Below are 25,568 nucleotides of genomic sequence, written 5' to 3' on the forward strand. Positions count from 1 at the left end.
GGGAACCCATTAGTAATTACTGCATAACTCTGAGGGAATTATCTAGAACCTGGAACCGTATTCTAAAGTGAAAATATAGGGGATAATGAATGATTATCGGGTGCTGAACTGTAATTCCACATTACAAGATGACAAATTATTAGAACATTGAAATTTATTGCAAAAAAGTGTTGAAAACATGTTTTCAAAAAAAAAAAAAAAAAATTCCACAACAAAACAGCAGGTAATCACTGTCATAAAGAATTGTTTAAATTCCAAAACTTTTACACCAAATTACAAAAAAAAAACTGACCAAATAAAATGTCAACAAATAAAATTAATGTGTATGCACTCCCAAGGCCTGAACTTCAACCTTGCCAATGTTTCTCTAACACACTTTTGAACAAAAGTTACTTTTGTTTTTGGCAAAGGTCAATGAGCAAGCCATTTTTCTTTTTTTGCTCAATGACACTTTGAAGTGGCTCCTTCATGCACATTTCTTTGCATTGTTCTGCAAACTGTGACAGTTTCTGGCCTCTGTGGAATGTTTCTCGCAAGGTCTTGTAGGCTTCACCGTCACAAGCCTCTAGCTCAGCTATCGCTGCAGTATCCACTATTGTTTTGCGGTCAACCCCACACTTGTGGTATGCCAGCGTTTTGGTGATTCCCTGTTGCAAGTACTGCAGGACCTTTTTATATCTTTGGATTGCATGCTCTGGTAGAAACACTGGGAGAGAACAAAGGTGCATGATTGGTAAATAACTCAAATAAGACTATATTTCTCACACACACACACACACACACACACACACACACACACACACACACACACACACACACACACACACATACATATATATATATATATATATATATATATATTTTTTTTTTTACTTTTTCCTAACAATAAATATGTTTCATGATATGATACGATGAAACGCTCTCGATAGGATTCAAAACAATGCAATAGAGTTATCAAAACAGTGTCCCAAATAGTGTGCTTGAACTTATTCACAAATCAAATTTGAAATTCAAGAAATGTTTTTTAAATATGTAATTACACAATACTGAATGCTATTTGAGAGCAGAAAGAACTCTTAATAATGTGGAAAATCCAAGGCACATTACATGTCACACAAAGGTTTTTCATTTTTTTCAATATCAATTTAAATATCATTATTGAGTCTGTTTTTACATGAACAAATATTGTTACACCAAATATTCATTTAGCTTTCTATGATGTTAATTGAGAAGTTAAAACTATTTATGACATTTTTTTTGATAATGCACTTACTAGACAACATTTTACACTAGTATTTAAAACGTTTTCCCAGTACTTTAGGACCCCATTATAAGTATAACCTTGATGATGGCATAGTTATTATGACATTATGACAATAAGAACATACCTCTTCTGCTTTTTTGCATTTTTTGTCCAGCTTTCTTTGATTTTTTCTTATGTTTCCTTGATTTGTGGGGTGAAGACGAAACAGATGAATCAGAGGTGGAATAAGACACTGATTCATTGGAAGAGGATGAAGAGTCAACTTTGTTTGACTTTTTTTTCTTTTCCTTTCTTGCCCTTCTTTTGCCCTTTTTTTCATTCAGGTTGTCTACTTCATCAGAAGAGTCAGGGTTAACAATCATATTTCGCATTTTGGAGGAAGCTCCTTGCATCTCATCCTTTGCTGACAATGCTGACAAGAAATACAGAAAAAAAACACGTCTCAGTTATGCATGTACCCTTAGTTCCCTGAAGAACCGCTGCATCCTCGCTATTGGTTCCATATGTGCTTCACGAAGCAATCACGCAGAGGTGTTCCCACAGCGATGTAGCTCAACCATAAGTTTATCAGTAATGAGAATACATTTTGTGCACAAAAAAACAACAAAAATAATGACTGTATTTAACTATTCATTTTCTTCATTATTATTTTTTATTTTTGCGCACAAAAAGTATTTTCTTCACTTGATAAACTTATGGTTGAGCTACTTTAGTCACTTAGACTATTACAAACATTGTCTTTTCTAATTGCCTGGGCCGTCAAGTTTCAATTACAATAGAAGCCTATGGAGGAGTGAGACAGCTCTCAGATTGAATCAAAAATATCGTAATTTGTGTTCCGAAGATGAACGAAGGTCTTACGGGGTTGGATCAACTTGAGGGACAGTAATTGCTCATTTTAATTTTTGGGTGAACTATCCCTTTAATGGCCAATTTGCATGGGATAAGAAATCTCAGTAAAACTATTCGCACGGTATTACCTGAGGTGATTTTCCCGGACCTTTTTAAAGAAGGTAAAAGTCGCCGTAATCTTTACTGACATTGTCCGTAATTATAACTGAGATTGCACATTTGAACGGGACTAAAATCACTGAGAACCTCTGGTAATAATTACTTTACCCTCCTTTCCATGATTAAATAGTCTCGTCCAAATAGGGCTTAAATCTGTCATTGTATATTGAATGCATTTGCAGCCTTTTCACCTAACTAGACTTGCGATGTTGTTAACTGTGGAGATGAAAAAGGGTCCAGTCTCAGTTAGCCATGATGATTCATTTAACTCGTTAACGAAAGGGTCCAAAACCACGAGTGTACCCTCTCCATAATGTGACATGTGATTGAAATGTCAATTGAGTCCTCAGAATTTTAAGCAAATTTGTATGCTCTTCAATCGTTATAGAGATTGACTTATACTTTATTTTTATGTTTTAATGAGTGCATATTAAAAAATGTACAGTACTTTTTATTAGACAGAGAGCATTTTACCATTTGTCAGACTGCTGCGCAGGAAATCCCTCTCGCTCTCTAGATCTCTGCATTTGTCCTCAAGGACTTTGATTTTTGATAGCAAAAATATGTTTTCTTCCTTAATTTTCATTAAGGACACCTGCAGGGTTGGTGCAGGTGGTGTTGGTGGTGTTGATGCTTCTGTTGAAACAAAACACAAACATTTTATTTATGTTAAGAGAACAGCCAAAGTTGATTGGATTTATTATTAGATTAAATATAACATGTCATATGAAATCAAAATGTCATAAAAAATAAAATTTGCCTTGATGTTGTGATATAATAATTTATAATTAAAAAGTTACAGAGCTCTAAGTGTTCCACTTCCCTAAAAAGAGCATTTATTGTTTTCACCCTGCGAAAACAAGTTTTACAATGTAGAAATTGATAATCTAATGCATGTAATCTAAGTAATAGTTCCCACAGTTTTCATTGTACTCATTAAACTGATAATCAAACAGAAAGTTGCCCAGTGCTGTAGTGGTTACCAGGGTAACCGGTCCATAGCGCCATCTGCTGTCAGGGAGTAAATTAGAATTTCATTCGGCCCATGGTGGTCATGGGCAATCATTATCAGAATTATTTAGTGTTTTAGAACGCACTTAACTTATTTAACGGTATGCCATTTGGTGCCAGCTGGCATACGTAAAATAAGTTAAGTGCGTTCTAAAACACTAAATAATTCTGATAATGATGTAGGCCTACTATACTTATTTGCGGTATTTAGAAGTGGCCACAAATCACGTTAACAAAACCGCTTGTTCATTACAGCGATATCGTATTACCGATTACCGGTGTTATACCGAATTCTTATAGTGATGGTAAGTTTAGGATTAGCTCAATACAGTTCAATTACTGCGGTCACTTTGGTGGGCCACAGAATTCGGCACAACACAGGCATGATATGTCTGATTAAGACGCAACGTTACATACTAATATACTGTACAACTTTAAGAAAACATATAATGAAATATACAATTACCGGCTTCTTCGTTATTCTCGTCGATCAGACGTTGAGGTCGAGCCCTTTTCCGCGGATTTTTCTTCTCCATCGCCACGCTTTCTTCCGAGCTGGAACTGTATGTCATACGGTTCTCCAATCCTATTTGCGTACAACGCCCATCTCGGCTAATGAATTCAATCATTTGGTGTGACTCGTCGAGTTCATTACTCCAAAGTGTAATGATATTAATGACTGGCTTTATCCCAGTTCTTTTAACATCTTCCAACATTTTAATAACGTTTTTGTTTTTTATTCTGTCTTGCTTAAGCTGTGTGTATGCCATGTTTGGTCCGCTAAATGGCTCTTAAATGAAACGCTTCTTTCCGGATCTTTTCAACCGGTTCGCAAATACTGATCCGGAATGGGCAAATGCATCCAAATCCCTTTTAGGTATATGCTTTAAGATTTAGATAATTTTGTAATCGTCCTGGGATCACATGCACTTTCCCTGAAATTTCAAAAGTAGAAAAGTAAAGCTTCTAAATGTTAAGTTATTATAATACTATCACGAAAAACTCAATTGTCCAATGAGGGCATTGCTTTTTCAGATATTAAGTGGCTTTAGGGTATTACGTAACTTTTCCAAATAAGGACAAAAAGGCGCCTACTGAACCGGATATTGTAGGTCTCCCTCCCCCCTTTATTTCATATCCCCTTGCTGTATAGTTTTGCTTGGTTGCAGGTTTTTGAACAGCAAAATAATGGCACTTGGAACGAAAGTTGTTTCACTTTGTGAGCAAACCAGCAGAAGAGGGACCAGACGATTAATTGAATGGCTACAAAAACATAGACTCATGAAGTCAAGGATGAAATGCAGACTGTGTAAAAAAAAAATGAAATTCCAGAAGACACAAACAGGAGATGGATACCAATGGTAACAATATTAATACATCTTTTTTTTTTTTTATAACTACAATTTATCATGTTTATTGTATATTTTACGATATTGAATTTCTAATCTAAATTATGTTTATGGTGATTTCAGGGAATGTAAAAAGCGAACACATAGTAAGAAAGTGAAAAAGACATGCAGGGCGGGATCAGTTTTTGAGAAAAGCAAGGTCACCTTACAAAACTGGATGAAGTTCATGTACCGGTAGGTAATAACACTGATCTATATAATGACATTATATTATTATATTATTATTGTATAGAGTTAAGAATTTTTTCCAAGCTCGATTTTACAAATACAAACACATCAAGGACAAATAATCTACCGATTGGTGAGTCAAAAACTATTTTGGGCTTAGGCTAATATTGAATTGATGTGGTTGAATTAATGCAAGCCATTTGCCTTTCAATTGAGCAGTGTGTGATTTTACTTTTGCTGACTGACAAACATAATTGGCCGTTGCACAACAATTAAGGATTAAGAATGGTAAGAATACGTTTTTTGTATGAATATCGAAAATATCGATGTATGTATACAATTATACTGTTAATGTTATTTGATATGTCGTGCTTGTGCGTAACGTTTACTGTTATTACGTATTATTATCCTAAACAATAAATCAGATAATCTGGCTTTCATAACTCAGTGCCTACCCTCTTTAAGACATCACCGCACGTCACTGGTAATAATAGGCTGTAAAAATAATTCACAGATTTAATATCTTGATCTTCGATCATGTCTCTACTCTACACCAGACATCCAGTCGCATCCAGTGTAGCAGCATCACTGATTACATGGGTTAAATTTGCTTTTGTCACGGATCTCTGATGTAGACGGTGTTAGTTTAAGCTGTGAATATGTAGGTGCTAGTTAAAGTACCGTAAAAAAAACAGTAATGAAATTAACTTCTTTTTTTTTTTTCAGATACTGTCAAGGACTAAGATTAAGGCAGGTCGACATGATGCAGGATGGCATAGCTGGAAGTTCAGCAACCCTGAGTAAAATGAGTCAAAAGCTCAGATTGGTCTGTAAAGATGCTTTAAAGAGATATAAAAAGAAGACTGGACAGAGTATGGGTGGAAGAACAGAGTTCATTGTTATAGATGAAAGCAACTTCCGCCATAAAAGGAAGGTGGGATATATTGTATTATTATTAATAATTTTATGTTTATGAGTTCAAGGGAAATTTCACAGATGATGCCAACATTGAAAAAAAAGTCAAATATAGCTTTTAAACAAACTTCAATTTAAATGTGCGTAATAATTAAACAATTTAAAAATACATGTAGGCCTACTGTAAAATATGTCCATGTTAAATTACAGTAACCTACTGGCAGGTACATTTACCAGCATATAATTCTACAGTGTACTGTAATCACAGTTTATTACTGTTAAAAACATTAGACTACTGTGCTGTATAGAATACAGTACAAGATTTACATACAATTATACTGTTAATGTTATTTTACTGTTCCTATGGTAATCTCCATTAAGTGTTAAATACTGTAAAATTCCTTGAAGTACTGTAGAATATGATCTTTACAATATAACAGACACTAATATTTTATTATTTTTTACATTATAATATTAAACCCTCTGAAAATTGATTGCATTGAAATAGCTCAGTCAAGAATGACATTACATTTTTTATTAATTTTATTAAATTCAATACAGTATCTCACGCATTCAGTAATTCACTAATTAAAACTTAAATACATTATACACCCTATAATTAAAAAAAAATCCAGATCTGAATGACTTTCTTTCTTCTGTTAAACTGTTAAATCTTCAAAAGAATATCTCAGCTCTGTATGTCATACATTGCAAGTGAATGGGTGCCAACACTCCAAAGCTAAAAATTCATCATGATCGAGATTAAGGCTAAAAACATTTACACTGATTTACATTGAGAAAGGAGATATATTTTGTTTTGTTTTCACCCAAATACTTTTGAATTACTTCAGAAGATACTTATTAAAGACTATTTGTATGTTTTTGAAGTGTTTGCAGCCATTCATTTGCATTGTGTGGAAGTATAGAGCTAATATATTCTAAAAAGCTTCATTTGTGTTGAGCAAAAAAAAAAGTAATACACATCTGGAATGCTGGAATGAGTATGACTAAATAATAGTATTGTAATTTTAGGCTGAACTATTCCTTTAATGTACTCTGATTTCAGTATCAGTCTTTAATGTGCAATAGTAAGCAAATTGAGGAACAAACCTGGAACTTAAAATTGTATTTAGTAAAATAGCACCCTTGCATTTGATTTATTTATTTGTTTGTTACAGTATTTTAATATTTAAAAATAAAAAAAAATGATATATTCTTGTTACTACAATGAATTTGACATGTTTCTTTGCAAAACATAAAATGTTATTATTTTACTGTGGTTTGGATGAAAGTTCTGTAGAATTTTTTTATTTTATTATTATTTTAAAGGACAATGCTTATGCAGCCAATCAGAAAAAGCAGTTATTAACAGTATTTTTGTATTTCTAGTATGGACGTGGGAGAGTAGGTGGAACATGGAAAAGGAAAAAGTGGGTGTTTGGCATGCTGGCCATTAAAGCTCAAAGACGACGACCGATTTTGCGACTCGTAGAACGCCGTTCAAGAAATCATCTCATTCCCATTATCAGAAGACATGTTCGCCCAGGATCCACAATTTTAAGTGATGAGTGGAGACCCTACAGGGCTTTGACAGGGCTGGGCTACTCTCACTACTCTGTGAATCACAGCAAGTTCTTTGTGAACCCAAATCATGGAGGACACACACAACATATTGAAAGGGCATGGTCTACATACAAAAGTCAGATCTGGAGATTGAGAGGCAACAAGACCGAGAAGCTCTTGAAGGAACACCTGGCTTGTATTGAATGGACTTATTGGATGGGGATGGAGCACAGATATGGTCCTCTGGGGCGTTTGTTGAAGGATATTAGAAAATATTACTGCATTTAAGACATTACAACAGATGTTGTAATTCAAACATTGTTCAGTAAAGTTGTTTGAGGATATGAAGCTAATAAAAAATAATTAAACTGACACTTGAGCCATAACTTTATTGAAATACTAAAACAATCACTCATTACTAATGCATGGGTTCCCTTTTTCACTTTAGAATACTGTTCCACTTTCTAAGATATTCCCTCAGAATTTTGTGGTAATTATTTATTAATTACTAATGGGTTCCCTATATTTTCACTTTAGAATACTGTTCCAGGTTCTAGATAATTCCCTCAGAGTTATGCAGTAATTACTAATGGTTTCCCTATATTTTCACTTTAGAATACTGTTCCAGGTTCTAGATAATTCCCTCAGAGTTATGCAGTAATTACTAATGGGTTCCCTATATTTTCACTTTAGAATACTGTTCCAGGTTCTAGATAATTACCTCAGAGTTATGCAGTAATTACTAATGGGTTCCCTATATTTTCACTTTAGAATACTGTTCCAGGTTCTAGATAATTCCCTCAGAGTTATGCAGTAATTACTAATGGTTTCCCTATATTTTCACTTTAGAATACTGTTCCAGGTTCTAGATAATTACCTCAGAGTTATGCAGTAATTACTAATGGGTTCCCTATATTTTCACTTTAGAATACTGTTCCAGGTTCTAGATAATTACCTCAGAGTTATGCAGTAATTACTAATGGGTTCCCTATATTTTCACTTTAGAATACTGTTCCAGGTTCTAGATAATTACCCCAGAGTTATGCAGTAATTACTAATGGTTTCCCTATATTTTCACTTTCCTTCAGTAATTTTTAAGTAATTCCTTAAGAATTATGTAGTAATTCTTTTTTAAATATTCATGGGTTTCCTGTATTTTCACTTCCCCTCAGTCATTGCCTAATTTTAAATAGTTTACCCAATACAGACACACATACTGTATTGTATATAAATTCATAATCCTACCTGCGGTAAGTTGGCTAGTTATGGCAAGGCACTTAGAGTTGGGATGGGGTTCCATTCCTAAGTTTATTTCTTCTTAAAGACCTCACTCACAAAGCAATAGACCATACAGGAAAAAAAATGTTGCTTAAATGACTATTTTTGGGAGTGCAGTAATTCCACTAAATCCATATTGCATTTCTATAGTAGTAAAAATAATGATACATACATACATAATAATAATACTAGCATTGGTAGTAAAGAAAAAGACCAACCTGATTATTGTAATGGCTAATTGTGTGACTGTTCATTAGTAGTTACTTCATAGTTATTTTTGATGAACCTTAATTAGTAGATACTTAATAGTAGTTCTTCAGGAGGCATGACTGAATTCAGTAGTTATTGATTAGTTAATTGTTACTTAACCCAATAAAAAAAATGATATTACTTACCGATTAGTTAACACATCTTCCTTAGTAGTTAATAGTAGTGACTGAAGTGTTCATAAATAATTACCTATTAGTTCTGCAATAATTCCGTATTAATTATGCATTAAGTAAGATACAGTATTCTAAAGTGTTACCAACATATGTTAAAAATATAAAAACTCCACATTTAGATTTTTTATAGGCAGTATGTTGTTAACTGAGTGTGTGTGCGTGCTCATTTGTGTAGATTTCTCCTCGAGAGGCTGCGCGAGCGTCAACAGCGCAACCTTACCGTCAGTAATAGTCAACAAAACTGACAGTAATGCAGCGCAATATGAAAGAGTTCGTCTTAGGTTTACCAACCTATGAAACTAATAATGAACAATATGAAAGTAAAACGACATAACCTTAATTTATAGCTATTTAGAGGTGGATAAACGCAATTTAGAGGGGGATAAACGCACTTTGGAGGTGGGTAAACGCTATTCCCGAATATTGGGAGGTGCGTAAACGGCGTTTACATGCGTTTAGCCTCCACTACATCCCTGCATATAAAGTACAATACAACACAGAAAGTGCAAACATTTCATTTCAAGTTTGGGATCTATCTATCTATCTATTAGGGATGTGCACGAATATTTGAATTTTCGATCTGTAATTATTATTAAAAAAATAAAATACTATTCAATTTTTTTTTCGCAGTTATAATTAAATGCACTGGGTGGAGCGTTTGGATTGTATTTGATCACATAACGTCATTGTCTGCCTCGCGAAGTTTGGAATTGCTTAGATGAAAATGATAGCCTATTACAAAATGGAATTACGTTTAGGCCTAATCAATTATTAATAGTGCTGGGCAAGTTAACGCGTTATTATCGCGTGAACGCATTTATGAATTAATGCCGACAATTTTTTTATCGCGCGTTAACGCAGAGGTTTTTTTTTATTTTATTTTGAAAGTCTGTTGCTCACTGCCTCTGAATACACATAGGCCTACAGTCAAACCATGATCACAGGAGGGGTGGGATGTTGGTCAGCCAGCAAATAACCCACCCAAACAAGCAGTGGAGAGGCTTTGGCAGGTTCTCTCAGGTGAACAGAAAGGGAGACAGCGCTCCGCAAGTGAATGACAGGCGCTCTATGGATAGTAACCATGGCACCGGCTTCTGTGCGCTACGCAGTAGCCTTTTTAACTTAAATTAAAATTATACATAACTTTACCTGATAGGCCTGCGTTTAGTTTAGCGGGGATGCTCTGCCATGTGAATTCCCTCCTGTTGATGTCCTGATAACTATTTAGATTCTGGAAACTCACAAACAGCGAGCCGAGGATCAGTCTCCAATGATTTGTGCTGCGCGTCGTGTACAAAAAGTTAGACAGTTCAACTTCGGCAACGCGCGGGCGCGTGCGTGAGGCGAGCATGACCGCAACAGTTTCACAGGAACGCACCCGCTTGTCGCTGCACCTGTGCTCGACCACTTCACCTCACTCGTCACTCTAGGCTGATTTATACTTCTGCGTCGGACCTACACCGGAGCCTCTCTACGCTATAGACTACGCGTTGGTTTTCATTTATATATCTGCGTCGTTGTCCGCGTTGACGCGCAATTACACATGAGGGAGAGTGTGAAACCCGGGGAGCGGTTCTAGCAATCACAGCGCTTGCGGTACGCGTAGAATTGACGTTACATTTTTGGAGAGATGCACGTCAGGGTACGCGCGCTACACAGCTACGGCGTGAGTTCGATGCAGAAGAATAAATTGGGCTTTACCTCTGTTTAATGTAATCTTACGTGGGAAACCATGGCATGCCATGACCAAACCTAAGCTGCTATCAGAGAAGTAACGTTGGTCGACTTATATCTGTAGTAGTGATCATGACCCTTTGACTACATAGACTGTTTCTGCTACTCCCTGATACAAGATACCTGTTCAGAAAAAAAGAAAACTGGACTCGTTTTAACAAGCTAGATAAAAGGTAATGCCCTGGCAGTGGCAAATAGCTTTGTTTAAATATTTGATTTGATTACATTAATGTTTAAGTTGAGATTTACAAGAAATATTTTATTGATACTGTGTAAAGGGAATACTGCTGGTATAAAAGCACCTTATTTGTTTAAAGTTTTTGCAAACCACATGTTATTGCACTTTTGTAGCAGTACATTTAAATCAAAAGTGCGCAATACACTACTAGAATTCATTATTCAATTTTGCGCGTAACAATGCTATTAATCGCGATTAATCGCAAGAAAATCATGCGATTAATCGCGATTAAATTTTTTAATCGTTGCCCAGCACTAATTATTAATTAAACTGAGTTATCCTAATATCATCACCACAATGAGAAATCACATGAAATCCAAAGAAACACCAGTCGACTGAGGAAGCAGCTGTCCATCACTGCATTAACGACTGCAGGTCAGCAGCTGTACCCCGATATCTTCTGGTAGCAAAATGATTTTGAGACATATGCTTCCTTTAAGTTTCGTTGAGGGAGACAGGTTTGATGGTGCGTTCTATTATTTATCCGTGTCGGAGTTCTGACTAGGAAGACAGACGTTGCCTAGCAACACGCACCAACACGCCCCCTTTCCTCGGATTTTCCCGCTCGGATTTCGAACAACCGTGAAGACACCGAGCAAGAATTCTGATACGGAATCCAAGATGGCTGCGCCCTGTGTGACTTAGTATGAATTCTTGTCATTGTTTTTGGACCGCTTTGGTTGTTTAAATGAAGATTTGAATCACTCGTATTACTGCAATATCTTACTGCGTCCGTATCACTGCCTGTGGGTATGGGAATCGGTCTTGTTGTGAGTGCAATATTGAATGAAGCCTTGTTTCAAACGGGTGCTACTAACGTGGCTAGCGTTGCTAACAGAAGATAAACTAAAACATGAAATAAAGTGAAAATTTTAGAAGTTCAAATGGCTGAGTTTTGATAAGCGCCTGGTACTCGGCCAGTGCTACCATAGCAACAGCTTTCCGGTTGGCGTCCATGTTTTTTCTCCAACTCGGATGTGCAAAACATACCAGAACGCTTGAAGTGTGGAAATGGCGTCATATCCGAGGGCCGAGTCAGTTCGTTGACAATAATAGAACGTACCATAAGAAAAGAAAAACGCATGCTGTTACTTCACTTTGCACACACACACGTGTCTCTGCAACGTCTGTGTCAGCGCAGCGCGTTTTCTCACTCGAGCATGTGGATATTATTGTTTTTCTCAACATGAACGTGAAACAATATAAACACGTTAATCATATGCTGACTCGAGTATGTACGTTCTGTACGATAACTGCTTTTCTAGTCTGCTTTTCTTTTTCTTTTCTTTTTTTGTGTTTTTTCCCCGTTTGCGCTGCTTGAGCTTAAATGCTTTTGTTGTTAATATTTTTTTGTTTACACATATTGTTTACTGTTTTCAACTAAAAGAAAACCTTAAGATATATAGTAAGCTTGTTGTGTATATTGCCTAATGTATATAGGGGTTAAAGTGAAAAAAATTCATGTCCCCCCTGTCCGCATAGGAAATTACGCCCGTGGGTAGGACATCATCCCCAGGCTTCATGAACTTGCGCTCCATGCTTTCACCGACGACGCCAACGTGACGTATGGATCTCAATAACACTGCACTGTAAAATCAAATCATACTCCTTACTATAAAAATACTAGTAGGTTTACTTGATTTTAACCAAAATGTTGAGTTTACTACAAATTTTATATTGTTGCTGAAATATTAGAAAATATAGCTCCCATAACTAACGTAATTTAAGTAAAATTACTCAAAATGTCCAAGAGGTGCTGTTACGCATGCGTACTGGTCCACAATTTCCCCCTCCCCCACACACAGCACAGAAGCACATGCAGCTTTTGCCGAGAGGATCGCACGTCGTGAAGTTCAAGGTAAACTCTTTTAATTTAAACCTCATTTTCTAATTTGTTTGTGTGCTAGTCTTAATAATCGTTACATTTTCTGCACGTTGTTAGTTGCATTCTGTTTTGTTGAATATATTAGCCCATGTTAAGAACTTATACAAACACGTTTTGACCACTGCATCATCTGAAGCAATTTCTGCTCAAACTAGTTATTTTCCGCTTTATATCTGTAAATCCAGCTGTCTGGTTGCCTATTAATTACTATTAACGTTAATTAATTAATTTGTTTTAGTGATGGGCAACGTTAGCCAGTAATTTGAACTGATGATTGGCCATGAATGATTCTGCAGACGCGATGGTTTAACGTTACAGAATTCAAAATTCAGTGACAACTGTACAAAACGTGTCAAATGGGTCACCTCGTTTTGAATTTTGTGTTTATGGAATGATTTTCGTTGACGCTCAGCATATAGGCCTACTGTAGGATAGCTGGACGCGCCAATTTCGAAAGAGGGCGCACAATCCAGGCAAAGTAAGTTACAAATGGATGGAAAAGACCGCTAACAGATCAGTTATTTTAAAATCTTTAAAATAACAATTTAACTTGACAGGGCACGTTAAAAACGCAACGATAAATGCTGAACTCCAGTCAGGCCGGTTGCTTCGAAAATTAAATGCGTGCTTATTATGATAATTACGGCAATATGCAGGCAGCACAACAAGGAAATTGTGAGGTGTTTTTTTATCGAGTTTGTTACGGAGTATTTAGCAGACCCCTTAACCCACCTCCTCAAGCAGAGTATAAACACATAATATAACATTTTATATAACATTTGTATAAACTTATTTAAATATAAGTTAGCTCATAAACTTTAACAGTCTTAGTTTTAAATTAATACCTAATGCATGTGCTGTTTCCATTTAACTCATTGACTAACTGCTTTGCATGTGTCTCACAATTTGGGGAAAAAAAGAGAGGGAGAGAAACACTGGTCTATGCATCTGATTATGTTGTTTGTTCATTGACTTTTGATTGATGGAATAACTTATTTATTTTTTATCTTTTAGAATACCAGTTGATGGGCTGCTATGCAGTGGAAATGTAAGTTATGCACTTACACATCAGAAAAGAGGGCACAACTTCTTAAACACTATCGCATAAGCCATGGAACATATTCACGAATTGTTCCAGTACCATGTCTCCATTCTGAGTGTCCATGTACTTTTAAGTCATTTAATGCATTAAAAGTGCATTTATCAAAAATCCATTCCCAGCATAGAATTGCAGAATCGAATAGTTCTGGTCATGCTGGTCTAGTTTGTTACAAGTGCCATGTTTGTGACTTAACTGAGCCATGTAGCGAATCAGATTATTTTGCCCATTTGCGTACTCATTTGAGGAATAACGAGAAAGTTCAGTGTCCTTTCAAAGACTGTTCATTTGAGACTAATGTGTATTCCACGTTTAATGCACATAAAAGTAAGGCACACCACCACCACTGCTATAAAGATTTTAAAGTAGGGGTTGTTTTAAGCACTCAACGTAGTCACACAGAAGAAGATACAGCTTATCCAGTTGTTGACAGCTCAGGCAGTGAAGATGATTGTAATGTGGCAGAGGAACAAGACAATTTGGATGACACAAAACAAAAGTTGGAACACAATTTGGCATCACTTTTTCTGAAAATGCAAACAATCTTGCATATTTCTGATAGTGCGACACAAGAAATGATCCAACAGTTGAATCAAATTCATTTATTGTCTGGGCCACTGTTATATAGCACAATACAGCAGACTATTGTTAAGCACTGTGGTGAGGTAGAAAGCACAGTTGTGAAAGAGCTTGTCAGGACAGTTACTGACACCAGTGTGCTGTTTCACTGTACAAAGGAAGGAGGTCCTCTATCAACAACTAATAGGAGAGCATCATACTTTATGAGTGAATTTCCAGTTGTTATTCCTTTTGAGTACAAAATAGATGGAGATGATCAATATTATGTTTATGTCCCAATTATTCAAATGTTGCAGAAATTGCTAAATAAACAGGAAGTTCTTGATGAGGTGATGGCTGCTGGTGAGACCTCAAGGGGATACAGTAGTTACAGGGATGGTACCCATTATAGGGATAATTCATTTTTCGCAGAAGGTGATTGTAGAATATCCCTTAATCTCTACATAGATGATTTTGAAGTGGCCAATCCACTTGGAACGTCACGAAAAAAACACAAATTGTGTGCAATCTACTGGGTTCTAGCGAACTTGCCTGCAAAACACACATCATCTTTGCACACCATTCAGCTAGCTCTTTTGTGTAAAACAAATGTAGTTAAGCAACATGGCTACTCAAAAGTACTCCATCCACTAATTGAAGACCTGAAATGTCTTGAAGAGCAGGGAGTATATGTTGAGCAGTTGGGATCATGTGTAAGGGGATCTGTTCTGCATGTCCTGGCAGATAATCTGGGTGCCCATTCTTTGGCAGGATTTCAGGAGAGCTTTAGAGTGAATTTTCCTTGCAGATTTTGCATGGCCACAAGGGATGACATTCAAGTCAAATAAGTTAGGTCCGGCTCTTTTGAAATGAGGACAAAAGAAAAACACCAACAGCATGTTCAAGATGTTCTACTGGATAGTACTTTGGTGGCACAGTATGGCGTGAAGAGTAGCTGTCCATTGAGTGACAATTTGAAACACTTTAATGCAATTGGTGGTTTCCCCCCAGATCTGTTGCATGATCTCTTGGAGGGTGTTGTTCCTGTAGAGATGGCGGTGTGTTTGCAGGATTTAATTGGCAAACATTACTTTTCCCTGGATTCCTTAAATGGTGCCATCGAACGATTCCCATACAAATTTTCAGACAGGACTGACCAGCCACAGCCAATTCCAAAATCATACACAAGTAAGCGAACAATAGGGGGAAACGGCCATGAGAATTGGGCCCTCTTGAGGCTCCTCCCACTTTTGATTGGCCATAAAGTGGGAGAGAATGACCATACCTGGGAAATTCTAATGTTGTTGAAAGATAGTTGAATTGGCTTTGTCTACTCACTTTTCTGATGACACTGTGGAATTCTTGAATTGCAAGATCTCAGAACACAGAGCTTTGCTTAAAGAAGTGTTTCCAAACTTTGTGCTGCGTCCAAAGCATCACTACATGGAGCATTATCCTCAGCTGATCAGAATGTATGGGCCATTGAGGAATTTATGGACAATCAGATTTGAGGGGAAACATAAATTCTTCAAAAAAGTCATCCGTGATGCACAAAATTTCAAAAATGTTCCCCTAATGCTGGCCAAGAAGCATCAAATGGCAATTGGCTATCACATGGATGGCAGTTCTTTTTTCAAGCCAAGAGTACAAATGGACAGGGTCTATAGTTCACTTATCACAGCCTTTCCTGAAAATGTTCAGGAATATCTAGAGCTGCGGAGTCCAAATTGTAGTACTGTGCTAGTTTCATCCAGTGTTTACATTGATGGAATTAAGTACTGCCCAAACATGGTGGTTTCAGTTGGATCTTGTTCAGGTTTGCCAGAATTCAAGCAGATTGAGAAAATCTTGACGATCAACACTGACATAATTTTCCTGTGCAAACCTCAGACTGCATGGTACATTGAGCATTTGCGCTCTTATGAATTGTGCAGCTTACATTCACTGCAAGTTGTTTTGCCATCTGAACTAAATGACCCCTTCCCTTTGGCAGCTTATAATCTCCGAGGCCAATTCTATATCACATTGAAGTATTTCATCTGCTGCTAAATGACATTCTTTTGTATTATTTCTTGTTTTTTTTTTACTACTTCTCTTCTTTTTTTTCCCCATTTTAGAATTTCACTTAGCCATGCCGATGGTACTCCGCGTTATTGTGCACGACAGTGACATCAGAAAAGTAACCATTCCTGAAAAACCAGCTGATGTTGATGCTTTGAAACATGTGTTGCAAGAGAAGCTGCAGCTCACCTACACCTTCAGTGTCCAATTTGAAGACCCTGACTTTAATAATGCATTATGTAATGTCAGTGACATTAATGATTTGCCAGAGAAGGCAACACTGAAAATAATTCCTCAACAAACATCTCCCTCCTCAAGTCAAGCTAGCACTGTACTTCTCTCAGGTTCTGATACATCAGAGCAGTTGTCTGCTGAACGACTGCTTGAATGGCCTGAGGAATTTGAAATATCCAAATTATCTGTTAATGTTGAGTACCGTCTCCGTCAGGGAAACCTTGCTTTTATGAAGGATGGAACAACTCTTAATGTTGGAAGAGACATAAAACATGACATACTGGAAGCACTTGCTGGGGCCATGTACACCTTTAAGGCATATCCAAGAGATGAAGATTTTGCCCAAGTTGCTGCAGCTCTAATCAAAGCACATCCCTGTTTGACTGAACAGGGCTCTCCAACAGGCTCAGCTGGCTGGAAAAACAGCCTGAAATTTAAAATGGCCAACTATAGAACAAAACTGCGTAAATGTGGCTGTAGTGATGTTGCAGTTGGTGGAAAGAGAGGTGCAACGATGGCAACAAAGTCAGGATTTAAAAAACCCAGGCGATTTGAATTAAATTTCTTGCCAAACTTTCCTAATGGGGAAGATGAAGAAAGTCAAGAATGCACAAGAATAGAACTTATAGAAGAAATGAAAAAGAGGCCCCCAAACGTGAGCCTGATTGGCAAGAAGATGGACAGCACATTTGCTTTGAGACGGAAAGAAATCATCCACTCTGAACCTCCTGTTTGTGAGATTTTGAAGAAGTGGCCAGCACTTTTCACGGAAAGCCAGGTTTGTTTACTTTTCCTCTTCAAAACCCTGTGTTTTTTAATGAATTGTGTGTTTTAATGAATTGTGTGTTTTAATGTTAACAACCACTCTATGTTTGTGCTTAGATCTTTGCAGAATTCAATCGCATATCTGGGAAAAATCTGAGATCTCAGTTCTACGCAGCGTGGACACGCACTCTGCCCGCTTGTTTGAAATTTTCCGGAAAAAAGGAGGAAACCAGGGAAGAATACTTAATGAAATTTTGCAACAAGTAAATTCAAAGGTATTCTTTTATGATGCTGTGTTTGAATCATGATTTGCATATGATTGATACCCTCGGCCAATAACGTGTCTACCTGTCTACTTTTTCTTAGCCATCTGATGTAACATTTGTTCGCACCGCAGTACTTCAGGGACTTCCAATCCTCTTGGGGGATGACCCAGAAGAATTTTTCAGGACGTGCTTTGTAAGTAATGATATTGGTGTTTCTGCTTTCTTAAATTGCCATTTTGTTTTATTCCATGAGAGTATAGCTCATGTTAGGAAAAATAATAATTCTGGGTAAAAATTTGTAGTTTTGCAGTAGATACTATATTTGTCTCTTGTGAAACAATTCTGATTATTCCTTCTCTACTTAGGATGTGGATGTAGAAGCAGACTTCAGTGAAGTAGATGTTGGCCTGCTCACAATTGTACCTGAAGAAATGCCTGCCAAACGTCCAAATGCCCTCAACGTGGACGCAATGAGAGCAATCGTTTTGGAGGGAACAATTGTCGTGGATGATGTCCCAAATTTGCCACATGCTGTATGTCTCCTTTTTGCCTTGATCTATGCTCTAAATTTAGACTACCCAAAGACAATGAGGAACACATTTGATTTCATTCAGCGGGTATTTCTGTCTTTGGGAGGGAAGAATCTCAAACCCAAACTCCAAACCCTTAAAAATCAGCTTTTAAGCTAAACTTTTCTCCTTACTTTCTGCCTTGGATGGCTAAGCTGCTGTGTTTAAGGAGATAGTTCACCCCAAAATGAAAATTCTGTCAGTAATTACTCTCCCTCATGTTGTTCCAACCCCGTAATACTTTTGTTCATCTTCGTAACACAAATTAAGATAGGTTTGATTAAATCTGGGAGCTGTCTCACTCCTCTATAAGCTTCTAAGGGATCGAAACTGGCCAGCCCAGAAAAGTTATTAAAGACATCGTTAAAATAGTTCAAGTGACTACAGTGGCTCAATCTCAAGTTTATCAAGCGACGAGAATATTTTTTGTGCGCAAAAAACAAACAAAAATAACGACTTTATTCAACTATTAATTTCCTTCTCTGTGGGCCTTGAGTGAGTTCACGTAGTGTATCAGCACAGCGCTTCTGTGTTGTACGTCACACACAGGCTCACTATTGGCCGACGCTGGTCATGTGTGTGATGCGTGTGACGTATAACACAGAAGCGCTGCGCTGATACACTATGAGAACTCACTCAAGACAGACAAAGAAGAAAATTAATAGTTGAATAAAGTCGTTATTTTTGTTTTTTTATTGCGCACAAAAAGTATTCTCGTCGCTTGATAAGCTTAAGATTGAGCCACTGTAGTCACTTGGACTATTTTAACGATTTCTTTAATAACTTTGGGGCCGGCCAGTTTCAGCCCCCCTAAACTTCTGCCTAGCCCCCCTAAAAATGTGAGATTAATGTAGGCTACACAAATTCGTGTTCGCTTCAGTCTTGTTATAATCAGAATCAGCGCGTTCTTCATCTTCAATCCGCAGCGGCGCCGAGCAGAGAGCACGTCAGAAACAGAGGACAGGGTGTGTGTGTGTGTTCATGTGTGTGTTTATCTGAGCCTCATTGGTCTGTCACTGCTCGTCAATGTCAGAATATTTGAGATGACCAATCAAATCAAAGTAGGCGGGCTTTATGTTCACAGATGCTGCTGAGCGCGAACTTTGGCGAATTTTAACAGTGCGACTCGACGCGTACGGTCAAGTGCGAGATAAGATGTAAGTAGCTAAACTTAACATTTCATATTTTACTTTTTTTATGTCATAAATGTTAAACGAATGACAAAATATAATTAGGCAAACTAATATAGTTGTGTCTAATTTCGCAATTTTGAGCTGAAAATAGGCCTATGTAACGTGACTCATGTAATAATTAGTTTACAAGAAACATTAACAAAGCCGTTTTCATCATGTTAGGCACAAGATTAATAATGAATGTGTACATATTGAGAATATAATACAAATTGTAGCCTTTAGTAAATTAAAAAAGCTCAGCTTTAGGAGGGGAAGAGGGATGAAGAGACTGAGAAAAAAAGAAAGAGTGATGGAGATGAGAAGAGAGCAGCAGGTATTGACAAAAAAATAATCTGCCCACTGACATGGTTTTAAAGCTATTTCTTATCCTTTTTTTTTGGTCTTCAAACGTCTTGAAATGCACATATCAGAGAAATAAAAAATTTGAACCCCCTACCAACCTCAAATTTAGAACCTCTGTGATTATAAAGCCCTGTCTACGGCCCTGTATTAGGCATAAGATCAATAATAAATGTGTAGCCTACATATTGTGAATGCATTTAATAAACTTAATTACCTTTAGTTGCTTTCAGTAAATAAACGCGTCTGAGAAAATGATTCATAGGCAAAATCACCCTATCAGTTGACCCTATGTTTACTTTCTTCACTGACAGACAAAAATGAAAAGCCTATATCAGTCAAAGCTCAGCTTTAGGAGGGGAAGAGACAGGGCAAGAGAAAAACAAAGAGAAAAAGAGTGTGATGCTGATGAGGAGAGAAAAATAATCAGCTGCCCACTATCCAAGTTTTTTGGCCTTCAGAACATCTTAAAATACACATATGTAGATCAGAGAAATCAAATTTTTCTCGGGGAGACCCCGAACCCCCGTATTTGCCCTGCCTCACATTTGGGACCACAGTTATTATAAAACCGTGCCTTTGCATCGTAATGAAAATGGTTAATAGTGAGCTTTAGATCCTAAACTAAAGTGTTACTTTTTTATAATTTTTTTAAAAATCATATTGGGGGCTTAGCCCCCCTAAAATGAAAATCCTAGTGACGCCCCTGCATATTGGCACATTCATTTGCACTAATTTCAAGTGGCCACTAGTTCAAATAAGTTAGGGTTAGTAAGCCACATACTGTTTCAAGGTAAAAAAAAAAGGTCTGTATTTATGGGTTGTAAAGGCCTATTTTATGTTATTTTTGCTGTTTTGTTTGCATATGCCTGTTTTTAAAATGTCATGATAGCAGAATGTTGCTAGCCAAGAGGTCAAGAGAACACGGATGTTTTAAAGTATTTTTTATTGTGATGTTCTTAATCTGTAAAAACATGTTTTTTACAAAAAATAAACAGTTGAGAATTTCACACTTGTGTTAAGTGCATTCCATGCTAGTTGAACTACCAAAAATACGTTTACTTTACTTGAAGAAAATGTGGAAACCGATTGCACATATTTTTTTAAGTCTCTGTAGCTTAAAATGGCAAATTAAAACCATGTTGAGAATAATAGTATTTAAGATGTTTGCAGAACACATTATAACACTGTTAGTTAAATGGAATTACTCAAGTGATCTTAATATTAAATCTTAAGTAGTATTAGTAAATATTATTGAGTATGTTAACTAGAACTTTATATTAAACTAACTTGATATTTACTACTTAATTTACTTGGGAAGAGTTTGCTTTCTTTACTTTTAACTGATTATTAACTTAACTTCAGGTTTCCTTTTAAGTTTGCTTTGCAAAAATAAGGCAATCGGTTTCCAAACTTTTTTTAAGTAAACTGAACTTGTTAGAATTTACAGTGTGTGTTGCCAGGACCCTCCCTGCTCTGCTTCTGATAGGCTTCTAACGTTAGTTAGAGCTGCATTCCTCTCATATGATTGGTAGGTGAAATCAATTGACTCGAAAATATAAAACCGCATGCAAGTTCACAATTATTTTTCCCCTTCACGGCCGCACGCCGGAGATCCGGCACGGTGCCGGATCTCTTTAAGCCCTGTCTAAAAGCTTGTTGAGAAATAATGACAAAAACCTTAAACTTAAAAAAAAATAACGTATCTCTTGTTAAACGACATTTAAATTTAAACCCAGAAGTCTGTCCCAACCACCGCCGCCTTTAGTTTAAACTTAACTTTTTACTTTACTAGCTCCCTCCTCTTTCAGTCTATGCTCCCTGGTCTGGCTCATTCTTCATCTTCCTTGTGTTTTCTGGTGGACGTACGCGTACGCTCCGTACGTTTCCAATTTCCATGATCATTTCTCGCGCTGGTTTCACTGCAAACTGCGCACAGCCAATGGGCGTATGAAACGTCATCACGTAGCATTACGGCACAGTGTTCATGGGAAATATAGGAAGTACTGCCAGGGGGATAAATGACCGAGAACAGAGCCTTATGCATCACCGGCCAAACTGGCTAGTAAGTATTTATTATTGTTAATTTAGAACCCTGGTCGCATCGCGCCGCTCGCGTCCGGTGTCTTGTTCAGGCAGCAGCAGACCAGCAGTCAAGTGGTGTCTTAAAGGTAAGTTGCAAACTAGTTACCAGTACGGTGGTGGCATGAGTCTGTTTAATGGTGATTTAACGCTACGTTGTCACCTGGTGAGACGCAATGCTATAAAGTAAATAAACACTGTCGCTGTTTTTTACTCTCACATTGATCTTATCATACTCGTTTGCTACATTAGCTAGCTAGCCATGTTTCATATCTTGCCAGTGGAGTGGAAGCTAATGTGTGTGCATCTTACACAGTGTCTGAAGAAGAGACCTTCTTACTGAAGTGAAAGGGTTGGCTGGTGTCACTACAGTGACCTGGGTCTCCAGTAGCAAACAATGGAGAGTGCTCTGCTGGACAAACGTAGCTACACTATTTACAAGCATTTTATCTGCGTTATATGTTCTGTAAAAAAAAAGAAGTTAATATCAGCGGCATATCTGCGTCATATATGCCGATGCCAATATATCTTTACATATTAAACTCAAGTAACCATTGAGCACTCTACCATCTTTGAGCTCCGATTATAAAAAGAAAAAAAATATGTATTATCCTTGTTGATGTCTTAACCAATTTATGTGTTTGTTACTACATACCTTCTGTAATTTGTTTCAAGCCAATCGGACCATTGCACACTGAGATATGGGTATGTGTTCGCACTGTCTGGCGGCCATTTTGAAAGCTGTCTGAAAACTTTCACCAGAAGAGGAGCCCCTTGTTGTTGTTTAGACTTTTGCATTTTATAACCTGGAACCTGGATGTGGGAAATAATTACAGTTAGATACAAAAGATAATTTTAGTGCTACACTAATATATCACTTCACAGGCATTACTGGCTTGAATTTTTAAATCCATAATATTATAAATTTACAGTTTAATGATGGTCAGTGGGTTTACACTGCTGTGGTTTTTAAAGGCATTTTATTGTAAGGTGAGCTTAAAGGGTGCACTACTATGAAAATCACACAGCTTCAGTGTGACATCAATAAGAAAAAGTATAATTTCATACATATTGTCAATAATATTTGTTCATGTTAAAACATGTATAAACTTGATACATGACATAGATTGTTTATTTAACAAAATCTTGTCCTTCAAATTTCATGTAATATTTATTAATTGCAAATTGTTGCTGCTCCCTTTAAGCTCATCCACATAGGAATGTCTATGTAAATACTTTACTACAACAATACTACAACAGACTTTAAATATTAACTGATGGTTGTCACTTTAAGTTTATCTTTATAAAATGATTAATAACTTATTTTCACAGCCTTAAGATGACAAAATCTAGACATAACTATAGTTTATGCCCAAAGATGAAAGAGGCATGTCGTCTGTGCAATGAAGGAGCCATCAGAAACCTGTCGTGTCTGTCCAGGAAGTTTGGAGTAGACAGGAAAGCTCTGACCCAGACAGTAAAGGACCACGTCAGTGTTGATGCGCAACAAGGGCAGTGTGTTTATCTGAGTGCAGAGACAGAAAGGGAAATCTCGGGTTGTCTTCAGGTAGGCTTGGTAAAAGTTAGACAAACTGAACTGTTAAAAGAGAGAGGTGCATGATATTAATGTGTCTGAATATATTTGTGTGCGAATGTATTTATTTATTTATTAATTTATTCTTTGTGCAGATCCTTTCTCAATTGGGCTGGGGCTTTACCAGATCTGATCTTTTAGATATGGTGCAAGAGTATGAGCAGGTGAATGATCTGGATATGCCTTTTACACTTGAGAGGCCTAGTCGCAAGTGGTTTCAGAGATTTATGAGAGACCATCCCAAGTTGACGGTCAGACAATCTGAGCAGTTTTCAGTTGTCAAGGGCCAAGGCAATGAATGACACTGCCATTCTTGACCACTGGTTTAATGAAGTTTTTAGAAAAACAATGGATAACTCACAGCTGCATTTTAAACCACAGAACATATACAATGTGGATGAAACTGGCTTCAAGATCAATCCTGCCTCAGAGAGGGTCCTTGCACCAAAATGTTACAAAAATGTCTACCAAAACACAGGAGGAAGTGGTAAAGAGCAGATAACTGTGTGCATTACAGGCAACGCAGCAGGTTAAAGTTTGCCACCCTTTACAGTCTACAAGGCAAAACACCTGCCAGGTATGCTGTGTCCCATCATGGATGGATGGAGAGAGCATTGTTTGAGGATAACTTCAAAAACCTTTTACTGCCGGAGTCTGCAAAGTATTCAGTCCCAAACTTTCCAAGGATTCTCATTTTCAATGGTCATGCATCACACATCTCCCTCAAGTTGGCTCAAATGGCAGAGGAAAACAATGTCAAACTCCTGTGACTTCCATCTCAACTCACTCACATTCTTCATCCTTTGGAAAAGGCATTATTTAGAGAGGTTAAAAGGCAGTGGAGAAAGAAATTGTTGCGTCACACGCGGGTGTCCAGGGACAAGATTAGGAGAGAAGATGTCCCTGCAAAGATCAGAGAGGTATTGTGGGTTTGAAGCCACTGGGATTTTTCCACGGAACCCAAATCGGGTAAAAAGACAAATAACAGAGGCCTATACACCATATGCAGAGGCAGTCACTAATTCTTCAGAGAGGGTTCCTACACAGCACCAACCACCAGAGCCCACTACTGATCAGAGTACCAACACAAGTCTTCAGACTAACAGAAGTTTATCTCCGCTCCCAACATTGCCAGTGAACTGTGTGGATTCCATGTCCCAGATTCTTCTGAGTTCGGAAACAATCCATGGATCAAACATTCTCAACATAAAAAAACATCCATGTTACCAGTCCACCACAAGAGATAACTCCCGTAGCTCAGGCATGCACTTCAGAGGGCACCAACTCTGCTTCTAGCATTATATTACACAAAACAATAAAGAAAGCGACAAAAAAAACAGAGAATACACTAAAGTATGGCAAATATTTAACTTCTCCAGAAGCCATGACCAGGCAAGCTGAGAAGGAAAAAATAAAAACATTCCAAAGATTGAACGAAGGAAAAAAGACAAAGAAACTACAATCAAAGAAAACACAGACAGCACATAATCAGAAAACAGAGGCAGACACAGAAAAGGCTCTCAAGTCTCAACTGATCCATTCTTAACAATACAAACAGATGTATACTATGCAGTCATGTTCACCTCACCTCCAGCCTATTATATTGGAAGACCCATTTATGTGTCCAGACCCCTTGACGGAGAACACTTTAGATTAGAATCTCTACAAAAAGTGACCAATATAATATAAATAAGTTGACATCTGTTTAATAAGAGGCTTCATAATGAGGCTATCCCCATATTCTGTGTTTATCCCCATGAATTACATATTTTATTGGTTTGTTTTGTTATTCGTTTTTTTTTTTTTTTTTTTTGGGAATATGTGTTACTTAGCTCCAATAATTAATTGGGCTGGATAACAGATAACAACAATACAATTGTAACCCAAAA

The 25,568-nt window shown here is 37.1% G+C and overlaps 3 protein-coding genes across 3 annotated transcripts; 2 read left to right on the forward strand and 1 right to left on the reverse strand.

Moving 5' to 3' along the window:
- Positions 1 to 290: 290 nt before the first annotated feature.
- LOC130087755 (coiled-coil domain-containing protein 106-like) lies at positions 291 to 1,660 on the reverse strand. Its single transcript, XM_056254238.1, has 2 exons — positions 1,389 to 1,660; positions 291 to 706 (listed from the first exon to the last, which is right to left on the reverse strand). The coding sequence occupies exons 1-2, from the start codon at positions 1,654 to 1,656 to the stop codon at positions 390 to 392; spliced, it is 585 nt and encodes a 194-aa protein (XP_056110213.1). The 5' UTR covers positions 1,657 to 1,660; the 3' UTR covers positions 291 to 389.
- A 2,651-nt stretch (positions 1,661 to 4,311) lies between these two features.
- Positions 4,312 to 7,709, forward strand: LOC130087881 (uncharacterized). The gene is made up of 4 exons (XM_056254406.1): positions 4,312 to 4,647; positions 4,759 to 4,869; positions 5,590 to 5,797; positions 7,168 to 7,709. Exons 1-4 carry the CDS (start codon positions 4,475 to 4,477, stop codon positions 7,627 to 7,629), a joined length of 954 nt encoding a protein of 317 aa, XP_056110381.1. The 5' UTR covers positions 4,312 to 4,474; the 3' UTR covers positions 7,630 to 7,709.
- An 8,974-nt stretch (positions 7,710 to 16,683) lies between these two features.
- LOC130087756 (uncharacterized) lies at positions 16,684 to 17,905 on the forward strand. Its single transcript, XM_056254239.1, has 2 exons — positions 16,684 to 17,649; positions 17,754 to 17,905. Exons 1-2 carry the CDS (start codon positions 16,708 to 16,710, stop codon positions 17,901 to 17,903), a joined length of 1,092 nt encoding a protein of 363 aa, XP_056110214.1. The 5' UTR covers positions 16,684 to 16,707; the 3' UTR covers positions 17,904 to 17,905.
- Positions 17,906 to 25,568: the final 7,663 nt, after the last annotated feature.

The sequence above is a fragment of the Rhinichthys klamathensis genome, unplaced genomic scaffold, assembly GCF_029890125.1.
Source record: "Rhinichthys klamathensis goyatoka isolate OS25496 unplaced genomic scaffold, OSU_Roscu_1.1 h1tg000111l_1, whole genome shotgun sequence".
NCBI lineage: Eukaryota > Metazoa > Chordata > Actinopteri > Cypriniformes > Leuciscidae > Rhinichthys > Rhinichthys klamathensis.

What these genes read in the sequence shown, in the direction of transcription:
- LOC130087756 (XM_056254239.1), top strand. Translation starts at nt 16,708, where the DNA reads ATGCCGATGGTACTCCGCGTTATTGTGCACGACAGTGACATCAGAAAA. An exon ending in CACTTTTCACGGAAAGCCAG is followed by an intron (nt 17,650 to 17,753) that starts GTTTGTTTACTT and finishes GTTTGTGCTTAG; the next exon opens with ATCTTTGCAGAATTCAATCG.
- LOC130087881 (XM_056254406.1), top strand. Translation starts at nt 4,475, where the DNA reads ATGGCACTTGGAACGAAAGTTGTTTCACTTTGTGAGCAAACCAGCAGA. An exon ending in ACAGGAGATGGATACCAATG is followed by an intron (nt 4,648 to 4,758) that starts GTAACAATATTA and finishes TGGTGATTTCAG; the next exon opens with GGAATGTAAAAAGCGAACAC. An exon ending in ACTTCCGCCATAAAAGGAAG is followed by an intron (nt 5,798 to 7,167) that starts GTGGGATATATT and finishes TTGTATTTCTAG; the next exon opens with TATGGACGTGGGAGAGTAGG.
- LOC130087755 (XM_056254238.1), bottom strand. Translation starts at nt 1,656, where the DNA reads ATGCAAGGAGCTTCCTCCAAAATGCGAAATATGATTGTTAACCCTGAC. An exon ending in AATGCAAAAAAGCAGAAGAG is followed by an intron (nt 707 to 1,388) that starts GTATGTTCTTAT and finishes GTTCTCTCCCAG; the next exon opens with TGTTTCTACCAGAGCATGCA.